Below are 19,817 nucleotides of genomic sequence, written 5' to 3'. Positions count from 1 at the left end.
CATTTTCATTAGAATCTGATTCAAATTATTCACTCTCTTTTTAAGCCTTATGAATAGTGAATTGAATCTTGCTTATTGACGTTTGGCACGTCCATGGCTCAGACATGGCAGACATAATGGAATGTACAGTAGCTCTTATATCAGTGCAAATGTTATTTTTAACAATATATTTCCATATTGAAAGCCATGCAATTAGGATTCTTACAATGTGGACTGCAAACATGTTCAACCTATTTAGCAAAGATGGGATAGGCCTACATACATTTTGTTTCTGTAGGCTATTTAACAAACTAGGCTATAACGGATTAACATTCGAACTGGAGTTGATGACAACGCAATACATAAAAGACTGTAAATACACAACTTTAAGCAACCACATATTTAGCCATGGAGCACTTTCTGATTGGCCAGTGAGGGGTCAAGCTTCGACACACCTACACCTTGTTTATACATTAAAACCCTGCCTTTTTGCACTACCGCCAGCTACTGCGGCCATAATTCCAGTTGTGAAAATAGCAAAAATATTTCTGGCACACCCCCGAACCTAAAGCGCTACCTCTAGCGCTAAGATTTACCATTGTGTTAGGTTTGTTAAAATAGAGCCCCTGGACATTTTTCAGTTTAGTTGACTGAACTTTGACATGGAAGGTACAGTATTTTTCCCTCATCTAAAGTTCCTGGTCCAGTAATTGGGTCATGGTTATGTGGTACATAGTCAAGCGTTTGTGGTACAGTATGGGTAACTGTGGGGACGAACACAGTGTGAGAAAGATATGGAGAGAAAGTTCAAGTTTAGGACAACGATCTCCATAGCAACTATACCCTCCTTTCTTAGTCTTACAGGAAAGAATAGAACGACCATTGACTGACTATTCCCCTCCTTTAAAAAAAATAAAAAGAAGTAATTCAGTGTGTGTAATCAAACACAACAAGGATGTGTGTGTGCCCTGCCCGGGCCACAGCCACCTGGTCCCTCCAACACACTGGCTTTATTAAAACATGCTGAGCAGGTTTAGAGGGTTACTGTGTGTGTGTGTGTGTGTGTGTGTGTGTGTGTGTGTGTGTGTGTGTGTGTGTGTGTGTGTGTGTGTGTGTGTGTGTGTGTGTGTGTGTGTGTGTGTGTGTGTGTGTGTGTATCTGGGCTCTTCTGATGCTCGGTTGCTGGCTTCTGTCAATGTCATTATCAGGGTGGGAAGCCCTGTCACTCTCACTGTCTCATGTCTTTATTATGAGGAAGAGTTACTGAGGTTGCGTCCCAAATGACACCCGATTTCTGGTCATTAATAGTGCACTATATAGGGAACAGGGTGCCATTTGGTATGCTGCCTGAATCAAACGGGTGAATTTCCCCAAGGACTTGTAGCTAACGCGGTACTTAATTTTTTCTCAACGCCACAGCTCTAAGATACAAGCCAGTATAATAACTAACCCCAGTATGACATACCTGACCTGCTTTGTTGGTATGCATTCTCCATACAGTTTATAGTCTAGATAGACGTGACACAGCATGACACACAACATGACACCCATCTGGAAGGTGTGTTAGCTACAGTAGGCCTGCATACATTTTTATTTTTTATTTTTACATACAGTACCATGTAGTTCTGTCCTTCAGCTGTTCTTGTCTATTACTGTTCTGTATAATGTCATGTTTCATGTTTTGTGTGGACCCCAGGAAGAGTAGCTGCTGCTTTTTGCAACAGCTAATGGGGATCCTAATAAAATACCAAATACCAAATGTACACTACCGTTCAAAAGTTTGGGGTCACTTAGAAATGTCATTGTTTTCGAAAGAAAAGCAATTTTTTTGTCCATTAAAATAATATCAAATTGATCAGAAATACAGTGTAGACGTTGTTAATGTTGTAAATGGCTATTGTAGCTGGAAACGGCTGATTTCTAATGGAATATCTACATAGGCGTACAGAGGCCCATTATCAGCAACCATCAGTCCTGTGTTCCAATGGCACGTTGTATTTGCTAATCCAAGTTTATCATTTTAAAAGGCTAATTGATCATTAGAAAACACTTTTGCAATTATGTTAGCAAAGCTGAAAACTGTTGTGCTGATTAAAGAAGCAATAAAACTGGCCTTCTTGAGACTAGTTGAGTATCTGGAGCATCAGCAATTCTGGGTTCGATTACAGGCTCAAAATGGCCAGAAACAAAGAACTGTCTTCTGAAACTCGTCAGTCTATTCTTGTTCTGAGAAATACAGACTATTGCATGCGAGAAATTGCCAATAAACTGAAGATCTCGTACGCTGTGTACTACTCCCTCCACAGAACAGCACAAACTGGCTCTAACCAGAATAGAAAGAGGAGTGGGAGACCCCGGTGCATAACTGAGCAAGAGGACAAATACATTAGAGTGTCTAGTTTGAGAAACAGGTGCCTCACAGGTCCTCAACTGGCAGCTTCATTAAATACTACCCGTCTCAACGTCAACAGTGAAGAGGCGACTCTGGGATGCTGACCTTCTAGGCAGAGTTGCAAAGAAAAAGCCATATCTCAGACTGGCCAATAAAATAAAAAGATTAAGATGTGCAGTCTGAGATATGGCTTTTTCTTTGCAACTCTGCCTAGAAGGTCAGCATCCCGGAGTCGCCTCTTCACTGTTGACGTTGAGACTGGTGACCCCAAACTTTTGAACGGTAGCGTATGTGTTCTAGCTACAGTGCATACCATCTATGTGTGCTAGCTGCATACCATGTACTGTGTGTGTGCAGTCAGAGTGTATTCGCTTATGTTCATTTCGGCATTCACACCTGACCTGGAGCCAGGATAAGTGTGTTTAGGTCTAGAGAGTGGATGTGGAGTATGTCATGTATATACAATAAGTGTGGACGGTGAAGATATCATTTGAAGGATAACAGGTTGAGTGATCTATAGTGGAGATGTAAGAGGCCACTATGTTCTTATATGGAGGGCTGGTCACCTCTGGCCTAAATACTGTCTGTATTCATCTATTTTATGGAACACTGTGTTGTCTCTGTCTGCAATGTTATTAACATTGGCTACCATGTTATTTTACCCACTCTTACCTTATCAATTCAATTAAAAGGGGCTTTATTGGCAAAGCAAATATTAAAACAATAAACGTGAAAGAAATCATCTGAAATTAACAGTAAACATTACACTCACAAAAGTTTAAAAGGTATAAAGGCATTTCAAATGTTATATTATTAGCTATGTACAGTGTAATAACAAGGGAAAATAAATCATCTCTCGCTCTCTCGCTCTCTCTCTGCCTGCAGAACACCAGCCCAGGGACACTCTCCTCCACCTCTCCGTGCGTCTTGGTCTGCTCCGTCTCTCCCACTTCCTGATTGGCCAGCCCAGGGGTCAGAGGGCACTGACCCTGTCAAATGAGGAGGGGAACACACCACTCCAGCTGGCTCAGAACAGAGGAGATCACATCCTCTTTATGGCGCTTGCCACGTGAGTCTCCGCCTCTTTTCATCACAAAATATTAAATCATCATCATGTTTGTTTATTTATTGTCTTTATTTTACCAGGTAAGTAATTGAGAACACAGTCTATTTTACCATAACGACCCAAGAGCAATGATTCATGTGAGTGATGATTGTTATAAGACTGAAAATGGCCAACCCAATCAGATAACTAACACATACCTTCCTACTTCACTTCCATACAGCCCCCCTATCCCACAGAGGTCTCCCCCTGTCGGGGTGTGCTGTGTGTGGGCAGATAGGACTTGTGTGCTAAGGGTATGTCCTGGGTCTGGCTCCCTCACCCTCACCTTCCTGGGGGGCCCTGAGACCAGTGTTCTGGACAACATCCTGGTTCTCCGAGAGAAACTGACAGACCACAATATCCTCAGACAGGTGAGATCAGGGCCCGTATCCAGAAAGCGTCTCAGAGTAGGAGTGCTGATCTAGGATCAGTTTAGTCTTTTAGATCATAATGAATAAGATTATATGGACAGATCCTAGCTCCTACCCTAAGATGCTTACGGGTATCCAGGAAAAGGAGGGAGAGATTACAGAAAGAATAGTGAGGGACTTCTTTCTTACAGCGCTGCAGATTCCACTCGAGGCTGTCGATAAAATCCAACTCGAACGTGTACACCGTTTCGGACAAAGAGGACAGAGATATGAGCGTCCAATCGTTGCCAAATTTGCCTTTTTTAAGGACAAAGTAATGGTTAAAAGCCTAGGAAAAAGACTTGCTGGCACGAAAATAGGCATGAATGATCAGTTCCCGAGGGAGATTGCAGAACGGCGCAAAGTTCTGTACCCAATCTTCAAGGAAAACAGATTAAAAGGGAAGCGTGTTGCTCTCGTTGTTGATAAACTGTATATTGACAACCAAATGTTCCACGACACAAAGACCACTCCATGGCTATTCTGAAAGTTCTAATAGAGGAGTCAAATAATGGAACACCCAATACTAGTCATGGTAGGGAATGTAATAATAAAACATATTTATAGTAGGTATAGTAATTTATAAAGGGATAAGACAGTATTACAAGAAAAGATAACAAGCTAAATAATACATCTTCAAATACAACTAAATTAGAACACAAGTAGTCAATCAACATAGTGGAGATAAAAACATAGCAAACAGAAGACATAGAAGGCACAGTGTGGGGATATGTGTGGATGAATTGTGATGGAAGGTGTGGTGTGCGTTTTGGTGTTTGAATAAGTGTGGCGTTAAGTAAGTGAGAAAGGAAATGGTTGCATATCCCAGAACCAACATGTGTCTGTGAGCAGGGGTTGTGAGAGGGAGCTTTCAATTTTGTGCAGATGAAAGATATACATTTTAAAGTATAGTATACATCTAATATATTTTTTATTGTCCTATCATGATGGAACGATCCCCAATCCTATATCCTAGACACCCACCTGAGCGACCCATACACCAAAGAGAAGTCCCCATCTGTTTTATGGACCTGCTGTGAGTTGCCTATATGCAGCCAAAACAGGAAAATAAATGCGGTCAGAGACCTACTTGAGCAGCACCACTCCCTCAAGATTCTGAGCCTGCCTGGCAGGGTTGGTCCTACAAAACCAGAGCCCCCTGATGGGAGAGCATAATATACAAGGAAATTCTCAAAGCTGCTAATGAGAACCTTGACGACCTTGTACCTAGCCGGTGGGGATTCCGGTGGGGTACCCCCACCCAGGTAGTGGCAGTGCTGGCAACACTGGCTGCAGTAACCCATGGGGAGGGGGTCACACTCGGACAATCAGAGAGGGGGCTTATCATTGTGGCCCAGGTGGCACAAAATAATCAAAGGTCTGACTGCACGGAGATGCTTGGGAAAAATGGTTACAACGGGGACCAGAGTGTTTGTGTCTCAGGTGAAGAGGGTGGATCTGATCTCCATCACCTAGGACTTGACATAGATTAAATAGATCAATCAAATCTCACATTGTTGTCAATTTCTGCTCAATCTTGCATGCTTTCTCAATCAGCTGTAACTGTATATGCATTTGTAAATCAGGTCCTTTCTTGAGTTGGGCTCTGGGATGTAACAACCGTTGAGCATCTGATTTTATGGTTGATTGTGGAGGAAAGGGGTTGAGTGTTAGAGTATGTGCGTGTGTGTTTATCCCACATCTGTTGCAAGGGGGTAAGGATGTTAGGGAGAATATAGGATGAACCACAATAATTGTTTGCTAAAATAATAATTGCTTGTCAAAAATGAAATGTAATACAATGGCAGTCCGGGTTATATGTTAAAATCCTACGCATAAACTGCCGAAATTATTATGCATATTAATTGATAATGATGGAAAATAAGATATGCAAGATATTTCAATAGATATATATTTTTTAATAGTTATATATATATATATTGAGGTGACAGCAGTGGAAATGCTTTTGGCGGTTAACCTGCTTCTGTTTTGTGTGCTGTTTTCGATGGATGGGTCCTGGCCTCTCGGGGCCCTAGGGATCCGGAGGGACGGGGGTGGGATGCCGATCACTGGGTTGACGGCTCAACTTGGGATGGGGAGGGGCTTTAGTGGGGGAATTAGTGGAGAACAATTGGAGGGTTACTTAGTAGCAATGCAAATATCATGGTACAGATACAGTGAGGGAAAAAAATATTTGATCCCCTGCTGATTTTGTACGTTTGCCTACTGACAAAGACATGATCAGTCTATAATTTTAATGGTAGGTTTATTTGAACAGTGAGAGACAGAATAACAACAAAAAAACCAGAAAGACGCATGTCAAAAATGTTATAAATTGATTTGCATTTTAATGAGGGAAATAAGTATTTGACCCCTCTGCAAAACATAACTTAGTACTTGGTGGCAAAGCCCTTGTTGGCAATCACAGAGGTCAGACGGTTCTTGTAGTTGGCCTCCAGGTTTGCACACATCTCAGGAGGGATTTTATCCCGCTCCTCTTTGCAGATCTTCTCCAAGTCATTAAGGTTTCAAGCCTGACATTTGGCAACTCGAACCTTCAGCTCCCTCCACAGATTTTCTATAGGATTAAGGTCTGGAGTCTGGCTAGGCCACTCCAGGACCTTAATGTGCTTCTTCTTGAGCCACTCCTTTGTTGCCTTGGCCGTGTGTTTTGGGTCATTGTCATGCTGGAATACCCATCCATGACCCATTTTCAATGCCCTGGCTGAGAGAAGGAGGTTCTCACCCAAGATTTGACGGTACATGGCCCCGTCCATCGTCCCTTTGATGCGGTGAAGTTGTCCCATCCCCTTAGCAGAAAAACACCCCCAAAGCATAATGTTTCCACCTCCATGTATGACGGTGGGGATGGTGTTCTTGGGGTCATAGGCAGCATTCCTCCTCCTCCAAATACGGCGAGTTGAGTTGATGCCAAAGAGCTCGATTTTGGTCTCATCTGACCACAACACTTTCACCCAGTTCTCCTCTGAATCATTCAGATGTTCATTGGCAAACTTCAGACGGGCCTGTATATGTGCTTTCTTGAGCAGGGGGACCTTGCGGACGCTGCATGATTTCAGTCCTTCACGGCGTAGTGTGTTACCAATTGTTTTCTTGGTGACTATGGTCCCAGCTGCCTTGAGATCATTGACAAGATCCTCCCGTGTAGTTCTGGGCTGATTCTTCACTGTTCTCATGATCATTGCAACTCCACGAGGTAAGATCTTGCATGGAGCCCCAGGCTGAGGGAGATTGACAGTTATTTTGTGTTTCTTCCATTTGCGAATAATTGCACCAACTGTTGTCACCTTCTCACCAAGCTGCTTGGCGTTGGTCTTGTAGCCCATTCCAGCCTTGTGTAGGTCTACAATCTTGTCCTTGACATCCTTGGAGAGCTCTTTGGTCTTGGCCATGGTGGAGAGTTTGGAATCTGATTGATTGATTGCTTCTGTGGACAGGTGTCTTTTATACAGGTAACAAGCTGAGATTAGGAGCACTCCCTTTAAGAATGTGCTCCTAATCTCAGCTCGTTACCTGTATAAAAGACTCCTGGGAGCCAGAAATCTTTCTGATTGAGAGGGGGTCAAATACTTATTTCCCTCATTAAAATGCAAATCAATTTCTAACATTTTTGACATGCGTTCTTCTGGATTTTTTTGTTGTTATTCTGTCTCTCACTGTTCAAATAAACCTACCATTAAAATTATAGACTGATCAAACATACAACATCAGCAGGGGATCAAATACTTTTTTCCCTCACTGTATATGGACACTCAATCATTACGGTATTTTTTATTGGTAAATGTACAAACATATATAATGATAAATAGACTTGAAACTTGTATCTCATTAGTGTATGGTGAAATAAGTATAGCCAGTTATAATTGTAATGGCTTAGCTGATAATAACAAAAGAAGAACAATATTTACATGGCTCAAAGAGAAGGAATATAATATCTATTGTTTACAGGAAACCCATTCAACAATTCTAGATGAATTTGCTTGGAAAAAGGAATGGGGGGGCAAAATATACTTCTCCCATGGGCAAAGAAACTCAAAAGGGGTGATGATATTAATTAAAAGTAATTTAGATCCGAATGTGCAAATTGTCCAAATAGATATGCAAGGTAGATGGATTATTTTAAATATGTTATTGGACCATAAACAGATATGGCTCATTAACCTTTACGGACCAAATAATGATGATCCACACTTCTTTGACAATCTATACACTGCTCAAAAAAATAAAGGGAACACTTAAACAACACAATGTAACTCCAAGTCAATCACACTTCTGTGAAATCAAACTGTCCACTTAGGAAGCAACACTGATTGACAATACATTTCACATGCTGTTGTGCAAATGGAATAGACAACAGGTGGAAATTATAGGCAATTAGCAAGACACCCCCAATAAAGAAGTGGTTCTGCAGGTGGTGACCACAGACCACTTCTCAGTTCCTATGCTTCCTGGCTGATGTTTTGGTCACTTTTGAATGCTGGCGGTGCTTTCACTCTAGTGGTAGCGTGAGACGGAGTCTACAACCCACACAAGTGGCTCAGGTAGTGCAGCTCATCCAGGATGGCACATCAATGCGAGCTGTGGCAAGAAGGTTTGCTGTGTCTGTCAGCGTAGTGTCCAGAGCATGGAGGCGCTACCAGGAGACAGGCCAGTACATCAGGAGACGTGGAGGAGGCCGTAGGAGGGCAACAACCCAGCAGCAGGACCGCTACCTCCACCTTTGTTCAAGGAGGAGCAGGAGGAGCACTGCCAGAGCCCTGCAAAATGACCTCCAGCAGGCCACAAATGTGCATGTGTCTGCTCAAACGGTCAGAAACAGACTCCATGAGGGTGGTATGAGGGCCCGACGTCCACAGGTGGGGGTTGTGCTTACAGCCCAACACCATGCAGGACGTTTGGCATTTGCCAGAGAACACCAAGATTGGCAAATTCGCCACTGGCGCCCTGTGCTCTTCACAGATGAAAGCAGGTTCACACTGAGCACATGTGACAGAGTCTGGAGCCGCCATGGAGAACGTTCTGCTGCCTGCAACATCCTCCAGCATGACCGGTTTGTCGGTGGGTCAGTCATGGTGTGGGGTGGCATTTCTTTGGGGGGCCGCACAGCCCTCCATGTGCTCGCCAGAGGTAGCCTGACTGCCATTAGGTACCGAGATGAGATCCTCAGACCCCTTGTGAGACCATATGCTGGTGTGGTTGGCCCTGGGTTCCTCCTAATGCAAGACAATGCTAGACCTCATGTGGCTGGAGTGTGTCAACAGTTCCTGCAAGAGGAAGGCATTGATGCTATGGACTGGCCCGCCCGTTCCCCAGACCTGAATCCAATTGAGCACATCTGGGACATCATGTCTCGCTCCATCCACCAACGCCACGTTGCACCACAGACTATCCAGGAGTTGGCGGATGCTTTAGTCCAGGTCTGGGAGGAGATTCCTCAGGAGACCATCCGCCACCTCATCAGGAGCATGCCCAGGCGTTGTAGGGAGGTCATACAGGCACGTGGAGGCCACACGCACTACTGAGCCTCATTTTGACTTGTTTTAAAGGACATTACATCAAAGTTGGATCAGCCTGTAGTGTGGTTTTCCACTTTAATTTTGAGGGTGACACCAAATCCAGACCTCCATGGGTTGATACATTTGATTTCCATTGATCATTTTTGTGTGATTTTGTTGTCAGCACATTCAACTATGTAAAGAAAAAAGTATTTAATAAGATTATTTCATTCATTCAGATCTAGGATGTGTTGTTTAAGTGTTCCCTTTATTTTTTTCAGCAGTGTATATTACATTATCAACCCTGCAAGCATTTCAAGACAATATTATTATGGTGGGGGATTATAATACTGTTTTAAATAGCTCAATGGACCGTAAAGGAAATCACACCACAAACAATCACCCTCATGCTCTTAAGGAAATCGTGAATGTCATGGATACATTAGAACTAGTAGATATATGGAGGCTTACATATCCTGATCTAGTGAGATATACATGGCGGCGACTCAATCAAGCTAGTCGTCTTGACTTCTTTCTTATGTCATTCTCGTTGGCACCAAAAGTCTAAAAAGTGTTGATAGGGGACAGAATGCAGTCGGACCATCATATAATTGGCATATACATTACCCTTACTGAATTTCCACGTGGGCGAGGATATTGGACATTTAATCAAAGCCTATTGGATGGATATTGTATTTTTAACTAGGACAAAATAATTTATAACTGTTTTTTTCCGACATAACATAGGTACAGCAAATCCCCTTATTGTATGGGACACCTTTAAATGTGCCTTTAGAGGCCATGCAATTCAGTACTCATCTTCAACATAGGAATGCTACCAAAAAGAATTTAATGAAACTGGTTACAATTCACCCATGATTCACCAAATTATATTTTGAAGGAGGAAAGAAAGTACTATAAGCATATGTGTTCGTTTCAGTCGCCTCCATCTCCTCTAACTGAAGGTAATTGTAGAGATTTTTTTTCTATTGATAATGTAAAATTAACAGCCATACAGAAAGACTCATGTGAAGGTGAAATTACAGAGGAGGAACTTCTGGATGCAATTAAAAACATTAAGTCCGGGAAAACTCCAGGGTTGGCTGGCATACCAGTCGAGGTATACCAAACCTTTTTTTATATACTAAGAGGACCGTTATTAGGATGTTTTAACCACTCCTATGTAAATGGTAGATTATCAGACACTCAAGAAGAAGGTCTGATTTCATTATTACTGAAACAGGATACAAGTGGAAAATATAAAGATCCAGTCCATTAAAAAAATTGGAGGCTCCTTACACTTCAGTGTTGTGATGCAAAAATTCTAGCAAAATGTATAGCGCATAGAATTAAAAAGGTATTGTCGGACATTATTCATTATAATCAGACAGGTTTTGTACATGGAAGATACATTGGAGATAATATAAGGCAAGTACTGGAAACAATAGAACACTATGGAAAATCTGGGAAACCAGGCCTGCTATTCATAGCAGACTTCGAAAAGGCATTTGATAAAGTACGACTGGGGTTTATATATAAATGCCTGGAGCATTTCAATTTTGGAGAATCTCTTATAAAATGGGTCAAAATCATGTATAGTAACCCTAGGTGTAAAATAGTAAATAATGGCTATTTCTACGAAAGTTTTAAACTGTCAAGAGGAGTGAAACAAGGTTGTCCACTATTGGCATATCTATTTATTATGGCCATCGAGATGTTAGCTATTAAAATCAGATACAACAATAATATCAAGGGATTGGAAATCCAGGGCTTAAAAACAAAGGTGTCATTGTACGCTGATGATTCATGTTTTCTTTTAAATCCACAACTAGAATCCCTCCACAGCCTCATAGAGGATCTAGATACATTTTCTAACCTCTCTGGATTACAACCAAATTATGACAAATGTACTATATTACGTATTGGATCACTAAAAAATACAATTTTTACATTACATTTACATTACATTTACGTCATTTAGCAGACGCTCTTATCCAGAGCGACTTACAAATTGGATGCATGTAGTTTACCAATAAAATGGTCTGATGGTGATGTGGATATACTCGGAATACAAATCCCAAAGGAAATAACTGATCTCACTCCAATAAATGTTAATAGAAAGTTAGCAAAAATAGATAAGATCTTGCTACCATGGAAAGGTAAATACCTGTCAATTTGTGGAAAAATCACCCTGATTAACTCTTTAGTATTATCCCAGTTTACCTATTTGCTTATGGTCTTGCCTACGCCTAGCGAACAGTTTTTTAAATTATATGATAAAAAAATATTCCAGTTTATTTGGAACGGCAAGCCAGACAAAATTAAACGGGCCTATTTATATAATTAATATGAATTCGGAGGACAGAAATTATTAAATGATAAAGCATTAGACTTATCACTAAAAGCTTCAGTCATACAAAAGTTATACTTACAGTGAGGGAAAAAAGTATTTGATCCCCTGCTGATTTTGTGCGTTTGCCCACTGACAAAGAAATGATCAGTCTATAATTTTAATGGTAGGTTTATTTGAACAGTGAGAGACAGAATAACAACAAAAAAATCCAGAAAAACGCATGTCAAAAATGTTATAAATTGATTTGCATTTTAATGAGGGAAATAAGTATTTGACCCCCTCTCAATCAGAAAGATTTCTGGCTCCCAGGTGTCTTTTATACAGGTAACGAGCTGAGATTAGGAGCACATTCTTAAAGGGAGTGCTCCTAATCTCATCTTGTTACCTGTATAAAAGACACCTGTCCACAGAAGCAATCAATCAATCAGATTCCAAACTCTCCACCATGGCCAAGACCAAAGAGCTCTCCAAGGATGTCAGGGACAAGATTGTAGACCTACACAAGGCTGGAATGGGCTACAAGACCATCGCCAAGCAGCTTGGTGAGAAGGTAACAACAGTTGGTGCGATTATTTGCAAATGGAAGAAACACAAAAGAACTGTCAATCTCCCTCGGCCTGGGGCTCCATGCAAGATCTCACCTCGTGGAGTTGCAATGATCATGAGAACGGTGAGGAATCAGCCCAGAACTACACAGGAGGATCTGGTCAATGATCTCAAGGCAGCTGGGACCATACTCACCAAGAAAACAATTGGTAACACACTACGCCGTGAAGGACTGAAATTCTGCAGCGCCCGCAAGGTCCCCCTGCTCAAGAAAGCACACATATAGGCCCGTCTGAAGTTTGCCAATGAACATCTGAATGATTCAGAGGAGAACTGGGTGAAAGTGTTGTGGTCAGATGAGGCCAAAATCGAGCTCTTTGGCATCAACTCAACTCACCGTGTTTGGAGGAGGAGGAATTCTGCCTATGACCCCAAGAACACCATCCCCACCGTCAAACATGGAGGTGGAAACATTATGCTTTGGGGATGTTTTTCTGCTAAGGGGACAGGACAACTTCACCGCATCAAAGGGACGATGGACAGCGCCATGTACCGTCAGATCTTGGGTGAGAACCTCCTTTCCTCAGCCAGGGCATTGAAAATGGGTCGTGGATGGGTATTCCAGCATGACAATGACCCAAAACACACGGCCAAGGCAACAAAGGAGTGGCTCAAGAAGAAGCACATTAAGGTCCTGGAGTGGCCTAGCCAGTCTCCAGACCTTAATCCCATAGAAAATCTGTGGAGAGAGCTGAAGGTTCGAGTTGCCAAACGTCAGCCTCGAAACCTTAATGACTTGGAGAAGATCGGCAAAGAGGAGTGGGACAAAATCCCTCCTGAGATGTGTGCAAACCTGGTGGCCAACTACAAGAAACGTCTGACCTCTGTGATTGCCAACAAGGGTTTTGCAACCAAGTACTAATTCATGTTTTGCAGAGGGGTCAAATACTTATTTCCCTTATTAAAATGCAAATCAATTTATAACATTTTTGACATGCGTTTTTCTGGATATTTTTGTTGTCATTCTGTCTCTCACTGTTCAAGTAAACATACCATTAAAATTATAGACTGATCATGTCTTTGTCAGTGGGCAAACGTACAAAATCAGCAGGGGATCAAATACTTTTTTCCCTCACTGTAATTCATTCATTGACTATGTTTTACTGTAATCAAACCTTTATAATATAATGAATGCATTGACATTATAATTCATAGGCTGTTTGTTCTACAGTATAGTTTATTATTATTATTATTATTATTATTATTAAGAGCATGTTGTCACAGAGCTCATGTATTTGGCACAGATCTCAGCACTGAGAGGTGATGTTGATGTTCAGATGGAGGACAGTGATGTCCATACAAGTGATACCAGTGACCGAGGTGAGCGTGAAACACCAAACTCAGGATTGTGGCTTTAACTTAGTGATGAGTCTTTCTAGCAAACTCTGTTCAGAGAGTCATGATCTCAGTAATGGTGCTTTCTTTGGGTCCACAAACATAACTATTTACCAGTGGACAGTCTCAGTTACCACAAAGAGAACAAGAAGGCCAGGCCATGAATAGTGTTTGCACATGAGACACACAGAGAGAAGGGCAGAGCCCAGTCCACACACGCACGCATGCACGCACGCACGCACGCACACACACACACACACCACCCAGCCAGCACACACGTGTCAGTTACATGAGCGTGTTTAAATTAACTAAACAGACGATAAACACTCACTACACAGATGTCAGCAAGTCGCGTGCTACACAGGATACACACTGCACAGGGATAAGGAGAGCGAGTCTGCATCAGGGTGGGAAATTAACTTTTTGGTCCACCAGCCACTGTGGCAGGTAGATCTTTTTTTTACCAGACACTCAGATTTCTTACCATATTTCAAAAACAAGAAATGTATTACTAGTAAGATGAAATGGGGTATATTGCTTAATTTCATTACATTTTTGTGACTGTATCTTTTAACCAATGTACAGTATGTTAAAATAAATCATTTACATCCAATAATAAAAACAGATAAACAGTTCTACAACAGAACATCAAGAATCAACAAAGTGCTTGCCCTGCCACAAAATGCTGAGTGATATGGCTTATTTATTATTATAGTTCAGGGATCTACGCTGACATTTTTTACAAGGAGTACATGATGTGCTCCTTAGTAGAAATGTAGAAGCACACAAATAAATCTAGGAGAACAATGACTAAAAGTTAATTAATAAAAGTCCATGCTCAATCAAGCGCAATCAGTAGGTGAGACAAACATTTTCAGCTGGCCCTTTAAGGGACGGGCCATTACCGTGGTAACTTGGGCACTTCCTTATCTGTGATGAAAAAAATCTCAGACTCTTCTTAGCAGCAGACAGTTGCAGCAAACTCAAACTAACATTTGAAAAACAACCTAGCATGTGAACAAAACGATGTAACTGGCCAAGAAACACGAGGACAAAGTCACACTTTAGGAGCCTTTCTTGTCTATTCGACCAACTTCTACATCTGGGCTTTGGATAGAAAATACTGTTTCTAAATGCTCCGCCAACGTGGCTGGTGAAATATACATTCGAGATGATGAAAAAGTGTGTGGAATGTGTGTGTCTGGGGTTTGTGTGTGTGTGTATTTCTGGGAAAAGGTCCTGTCTGGTGTGTGTCTAGAGGCCTCCTTCAGTAAATACATCTTCATGGAGCAAGTCCTGGATGACCTAATATGACTTGGCATAAAATAATAGCCACATACACACACTAGACAGATGAGGTGTTGGGCATGGTGTGAGTGTGTGTCAACGCTTTGGCCTCTCCATCTAGAAGCTGGCCATATTTACTCTCTCTCACTCTGTCTGTGTCACAGTGACTCTGTGAAAGGCTGGAAGTAAAGCTATACAGCTGCTCGGATAAAGCAGGGTTTTTTACTTCAACATCCTGATATCAATTCCAACTGTTTCTTTCTCTCTTCCTGTAATTAGTTGAATTTATCAGGCCTTTTGGGACACACACGCACCCATGTGCACACGCACACACACACACACACACACACACACACACACACACACACACACACACACAGAAAGCCCTTTGTGAAAAACATCAGTGGTGTAGGTGAGAGGTTAGGTTGGGACTCATTCCCTCTCTTCTGGGTGGGCTGCTGTGGTGCCCCCCCTCCCCCCCACACACACACACACATCGCTGCCACTCTCTCTTGTTTTTGGTAACCGTAGTGACGGCAGGCTTGATATCGATGCATACATAGAGAGACAGGACAGGAAGTCTTATCTCAGTATCGACCCCAGCTCTCAGCAGCCCCAGCCAGACTGGAAGGAAGCCCTATAGACCTGTACTACAAAACAACCACTCTCTACCACATTTTTCCTGTTGCTTTAGCTCCGCTGCTATAGACTTCTTAGTTCCTGCAGAACATTGACAGAACAGGACATAGCTAGAGGTTCTAGAAGTCAAGTCAGGCTAGCAGTGATTCCAGCATGTTTAGTGGAAAGGTCACCTGTCTCTTCTTGTGGCCAATCACTGCATAGGGTGTTAAAGGGTGTCATTAAGTGTATTTCTCCTCTTCTGCAGGTCTGGGCACAGGGCTGCCAGTAGAAGACCTTACACTGGTGGTTAATGTGAGTATACTTTTCTGCTTTCTTTTCAATGATATTACCTGGTACATCAATGAGTTTGAGTGTGTGTGTGTGTGTGTGTGTGTGTGTGTGTGTGTGTGTGGATCTGTTTTTCTGTGTGTGTGCCTTTTGTGAGGGTGATGAGAGTTAATGTGTTCACACATTGTTTGCTCTTTCTCTGGGAAGGTTTTTTTGCCTTATTGTGTGTGTTTCAGTATGACTATTCTGAGCAGTGCTTCGCTAATGGACTGCCCACATGCATCAACCTCATCCTCTCTCATAGGTGTGGGTGTGCGTGCGTGGGCCGTGCGTGTGTGCATGGCTATCTGATTCATTTGAATCAAAAGGGAACCATCGTGCTCTCCCAGAAGCTTGGCTGGTGCATAAAACCCGCAACTTCAGACAAACAAAAGATGTCGCATTAAAGCTTACTTCATTTTTTTATTTTTTTATTATTTTCACTGCATCAGGGATAGCAGACGTTAGGGATAGCAGACGTTAGGGATAGCAGACGTTTTGGCTTTGCAGCCTTCTTCAGTGTGTAGGTACAATATTATTTTAATTCAAAACAGCATTTGTAACAACCGATGAGCAGCAGGTGCTTTTAAACAGAGTTGCCAATCAGGGATGTGGGTTTTCTGGTCTACCTGTATACAAGTTTGTCATAAAGAAATACAGAATTATAGGGTATGGGAGCGGGCACGAAGGGCAATTCATGAATCAATTGACTTGGGTGTCTGCTCACTTGGATACATTATATACATTCATGAGATAGCTTACCAGAAAAGCCACATCCCTGATTGGCAGATGAGTGGCAACCCTGATTAGAAGCACCTGCCGCTCATCGGTTGTTCCCTACAAATACTGTTTCTTATGGCTTCCTCTCACGGGTGCCCGTACCTCGGCTGGGTCTGAGTTACGGAACCTAGGGATGAAGTGTGGCTTTGGTCGGATCAAATGTCTTGTCTGCCTAGGCTGAGGCATGTGATGTCTGCCCTTGCTCAACCTTGTTGCTGTGCGCTCTGTCGCTGGCTAAGGGAGGCAACTTGAAGGGAGAGGGCGGCCTGGTCAGTGGGCACTCCCTGCCGCCTGTGCCTGCCTCAGTCAAGCACCGTTTACCTCTCTTCCCAGACTTGGTCGATGATCCTGTCTTATGTGGACGGGATCAGGCTAGCTAAACAGCGCTGCATAGCGTGCTAGCCAGGTTAGCTGACTCGTTAAAGCAGGTATCTTAGCGGTTAAGCTAAGAGCGTTGGGCCAGTAACCAAAAGGTTGCTGGTTCTAATCCCCGAGCTGACTAGGTGGAACATTTGTCTATGTGCCCTTGAGCAAGGCATACGTAGCGTTCAGTCGCTTGGTTATTCTAAATGGACCATGCTGTGGTCAGAGAGATTCTCTAGACATCATGTGGTTTTATTTGGCTAGCTCTGTGTTGTTAGCGGGCTTGGCTAGTGCTATCCCATTGCTGGAGCTCCTGTGCCATAAAACGTCCGGGCTTCATGCGAGCTATACAGTATCAGACGCTCTCTGTCCTCAAGGGGGCACCCCTCCCTCATTGGTGACACATTACTCGTATTCATTGCTGATTCCTCCCTGTAGCTCACTGGTCCTGATGAGGTGCTTACTGATACAGGTTATGGACTCGGTAGGCGATTGGCAATCATGCTATTATCCCACACCCAGTCTCTGTGGTTCATATGAACTCCAAGAAGTTGGTCTCCTGCTCAATGTATTTCGTTCCTGGGAATTAGATTCAATTGCGAATCGCCCTGTCTGTTATCACAGATGGGGTAAATTTTTCAGAGCTGTCTGTCCCTTTTTCTAGCTCGGTTACAAGGTGCAGTGTCATCGGTACCTATGACTGGTGGGCATGATAACCTCATTGCAAACATTTTTCCTGGGTCCATTTTTTATGCGTGCAGCCCCCATGCACCTAGCGCGATGAGAGGGGAGGTGGCACAGCTAGGTTCTCGCCTTGCGCCCCTCCCCAGATGTTTGCTGTGCCAACAGTAACCCCAAGTAGCACAGCCAATCGGGGTACGTCACTGGTAGCCGAAGCCCCTGAACCCAGAGTGAACCGGGCTTCAGGCAAACGTTGGCACTTAAACACATTGTTTCTAACCCACAGTGTTTACGGGTGTCAAGAGTGTTGTGTAATACACATGGGAGCTGAATAAAAAGAGTCCCTTCCCCACAGTCAGACACTGGTTTGACGAGAATGGTGGAAATGGAAAAATAACCAAATTCTCCCAGTCCACAAGATGGCATTCCGCCCCTTCAGATGGCACTTTATGGGAGACTCGCTGTCTGTGTTGATCAGCCCACGAACAGTGACGTTGGGGTACAGACTATAATTCATTGTGTGATCCCCCCACGTTATTGTCAAAGTGGTTCCTATGTCAGAGGCCCAGGACGGCTGGTACATCCAGTATTTCCTGGTTCCCAGAAGAGGCAGGACTTTGCGTCCCTTTTTACCCCTTTTTCGTGATCTCCAATTGGTAGTTACAGCCTTGTCCCATCGCTGCTACTCCGTACGGACTCAGGAGAGGCGAAGGTCGAGAGCCATGTGTCCTCCAAAACACAACCCTGCCAAGCCGCACTGCTTCTTAACACACTGCTCGCTTAACCCGGATGTCAGCCGCACCAATGTGTCGGAGGAAACACCGTACAACTGGCGACCGTGTCAGCGTGCACGTGCCGCCACTGGAGGCGCTAGAGTGCCATGGGACAAGGACATCCTGGCCGGCCAAACCCTCCACTAACCTGGACGACGCTGGACCAATTGTGCCCCGCCTCATGGGTCTCCTGGTCGCTGCCGGCTGCGACACAGCCTGGGATCGAACCCAGGTCTGTAGTGACGCCTCAAGCACTGTGATGCAGTGCCTTAGACCGCTGCGCCACTCAGGAGGCCTTTACGTCCCTTTTTAAACCTGCGTGCCCTAAACAAGCCCTTCATGGTGTACAAATTCAGAATGCTCACGAACAGCTGGTTGTTACAGTCAGTGTGCCCGGGTGATTGGTTCACCTCCATCGACCAGAAGGGCGCATACTTTTATGTGGCTTAATATCCCCCTCACAGAAAGTTCCTGAGGTTCCATTTCGAGGCTGTAGCTTACAAGTTTCTGGTTGTCCCTTTTGGGCTTTCCCTCCCGCCTCGCACTTTCACCAAAGTTGTGGAGGGAGGGTTTGGCACCTATGCGATGTCAGGGGCTTGGGATATTGGACTACCTGGACGATTGGCTTGTGGTAGCGGAGTCGAGGGAGCAGGTGGTGTTACACACGTCCATGCTAGTTTCCCATGTTCAGTTTCTGGGTTTCATAGTGAATCAAGAGAAGAGCTGTTTGACCCCGTTTCAGCACATTCCGTTTCTGTGTCTCGAGTTAGATTCAGCCGAGAATCGTGCATTCTTGTCCCTGGACAATTTCGGTTTGGTCACGTTAGAAATGATGGCTTCTATGATAGCCGTGGTTCCCCCAGGATTGTTGCTGATGGGACCTTTCCAGCGGTGGGTGATAGACACTTACTTGGATGCATCGCGCCACCTGAACCGGTCACTCCGGGTGTCCCTGTCATGCCTACGGACTCTGGCTCGTTGGAGGGACCCACAGCTCTTGTCGTTGGGGACCCCCATGGGTTGAGTTCTATTCCGCAAGGAGATCGACAGACGCATCCCCCCGTGGGTGGCGTGCGCTGTGTAAGGGCAGCTCAATTCCGGGGTTGTGGACAGTGTCGCAGAGAGCGCTGCACATCAATTACCAGGAGCTTTTGATGGTGTACATAACGCTAAGGTGTTTTCTCCCGTTGTAGGTAGGCCAGCATGTACTGTTGAGGACCGACAGTGGTGGCATACATCAACAGACAGGGAGGGGTGCGGTCTCGCCCCCTCTTATCCTTGGCTCGCTC

General features: G+C 43.8%; 1 protein-coding gene across 1 annotated transcript in view; it reads left to right on the top strand.

The window, feature by feature from the left end:
• arhgef28a (Rho guanine nucleotide exchange factor (GEF) 28a) overlaps positions 1-19,817 on the top strand; it is a 118,902-nt gene that overhangs the window by 39,861 nt on the left and 59,224 nt on the right. Inside the window, exons 5-8 of the mRNA XM_041850502.2 lie at positions 3,257-3,440; positions 3,658-3,847; positions 13,606-13,681; positions 15,870-15,916. Of these exons, the coding sequence (XP_041706436.2) occupies positions 3,257-3,440; positions 3,658-3,847; positions 13,606-13,681; positions 15,870-15,916 (497 nt within the window). The remainder of the gene's footprint in view (positions 1-3,256; positions 3,441-3,657; positions 3,848-13,605; positions 13,682-15,869; positions 15,917-19,817) is intronic.

Source organism: Coregonus clupeaformis, chromosome 27 (assembly GCF_020615455.1).
Source record: "Coregonus clupeaformis isolate EN_2021a chromosome 27, ASM2061545v1, whole genome shotgun sequence".
NCBI classification, from domain to species: Eukaryota; Metazoa; Chordata; class Actinopteri; order Salmoniformes; family Salmonidae; genus Coregonus; species Coregonus clupeaformis.
Note: the sequence above shows the minus strand (reverse complement) of the source record. Positions and strands in the feature narration are given on the sequence as shown.